The sequence below is a fragment of the Etheostoma spectabile genome, chromosome 22 (genome assembly GCF_008692095.1).
Source record: "Etheostoma spectabile isolate EspeVRDwgs_2016 chromosome 22, UIUC_Espe_1.0, whole genome shotgun sequence".
Classification (NCBI taxonomy): Eukaryota; Metazoa; Chordata; class Actinopteri; order Perciformes; family Percidae; genus Etheostoma; species Etheostoma spectabile.
In genome coordinates, this window is record NC_045754.1 from 16,096,153 (window position 1) to 16,097,867 (window position 1,715).

Genomic DNA, 1,715 nt, shown 5'->3' on the forward strand with positions numbered 1-1,715 from the left:
TAAATAAAATGTATTATTATTATTTTATTACGTCTACTCATGAACATCTTGAACATCATTGACGTACATATCCTTGTTCTTGTTTATTTTTCTCCAGCAGGTTTGGAAAGCGAAGGCAACCAAAAAAGGACATCTGGAAGTTCTGGTCCAGAAACTGATGTTGACCCGCAGACCCCAGTATTGCGCATCAGCCAGCTGGATGCCCTGGAGCTCGACTCATCCCTAGAGCAACTGGTATGGACCCAGTTCTCCCAGTGCTTCCACAACTGCCGCCCTGGCCTGCTCACCCCGCTGGAGCCTGAACTGAGGGCTCTGCTCCATTTGCTCCTGTGGAGGTTCACACTTTATTCTAGCAGTGCCACTGTGGGCCAGTCTTTACTGAGTCTACGCTACCACAACATCCTCTCCTCATCTGGCCGTTACAGACCTCTGTCTCGCAGGCAGAAGCTGGGTCTGGCGCTGCTCACTGCAGGTCCACGCTGGCTCCAGGAGCGCTCCCACAGTCTGCTGCTGTGCTTGAGTTCAGGAGGGTCTGTGTCTGAAAGAGACGGTGGTTTACTCCAACAGGGTCTCCGGAATTGCCTGACCCTTGTTTCCAGTATCACTCAGCTCGCAAATCTCATCAACTTCCTTGTGTTCCTAAGGAAAGGTCGCCATCCTGTCCTGTCTGAAAGGATTGTGGGAGCTCGGGCGGCTTTCAGCGAGCCCAATGTTGTCCGGGACGTAACCTACCAGTACATGAACCGCGAGCTGCTGTGGCACGGCTTTGCAGAGTTCCTCATCTTTCTGTTACCACTGATCAATACAAGGAAGCTGAAGGCAACAGTGTTTTCGTTTGTTTTTGGGGGAGAAAGTGCAGATAGGGCGGGATCAACAGAAGGGCAAGGGGTGTGGAAAGAGTGCGGACTATGCGGAGAGTGGCCGACCATGCCTCATGCTGTGGGCTGCCAACATGTTTTCTGCTACTACTGCATCAAAAGCCACAGCATTGCAGACGCTTACCTCACTTGCCCCAAATGTGGTGCAGAAGCAGGGCAGCCTGAGCCGGTCAAGATGGAGGTGGAGATGATTGTCATGTGATGGAAAAAGCTGTCATGACTGTTTTGTAATTGCAGGGACTTATTGAAATTTAAGTGGCGGTTTATTTCTTTATAGCTGCACAAATAGGCCACCTTTGTATGATTATGAGAATGTATCTTAAAGTTTATGTATGGAAATATATTAAATAATTAAAGTGCATTGTATAAGAATATTTTGAACAGTCCCTGTTCTGTGAGCAGCCCTCTTTTTGTATTCACGAGGTAGTAGTGTGAGTTTATGACTGAACTTCAGTCTTCATGATGTCTGTGTCTTCCCTGAACACACACAGACCTGCTATGTTTAATGTATGTGTGCATATATTGACAATCCTCTGCCCCTTCCGTTTCTCCAGCTGGACTTTAGACAGAACTATTTGTCTTTGGTGCACTGGACAGACTACAGAGAACCACACCGAGCATATATTTGATGAGTGAACGTGTTGATTTATGCTCCAAATTGGCTGTGTGTGTCTGTGTGTGTAAATGGGAATATTTGTTCTGATGAAAAATGCAGAAAGTCAGCTGAATAAATAATGGGAGGAATTTCTGAAGCCTCTCATCATGGCCAAATTAGCATTTGTTGTGTATTTTGTGCCTAAATTGTATTTCAACATCATTAAAATTGATAGAGTGCTA

General features: G+C 46.3%; 1 protein-coding gene across 3 annotated transcripts in view; it reads left to right on the forward strand.

The window, feature by feature from the left end:
- Positions 1-1,715, forward strand: part of pex2 (peroxisomal biogenesis factor 2) — a 7,583-nt gene extending 5,868 nt beyond the window's left edge. Inside the window, exons 2-3 of one of the 3 annotated variants that reach the window (XM_032504245.1) lie at positions 98-1,129; positions 1,433-1,715. In XM_032504245.1, the coding sequence (XP_032360136.1) occupies positions 98-1,080 (983 nt within the window). In that variant the 3' untranslated portion in view covers positions 1,081-1,129; positions 1,433-1,715. Of the gene's footprint in view, positions 1-97 lie in introns of all 3 variants that reach the window. The other 2 variants (XM_032504244.1, XM_032504246.1) reach the window with 2 other exon arrangements.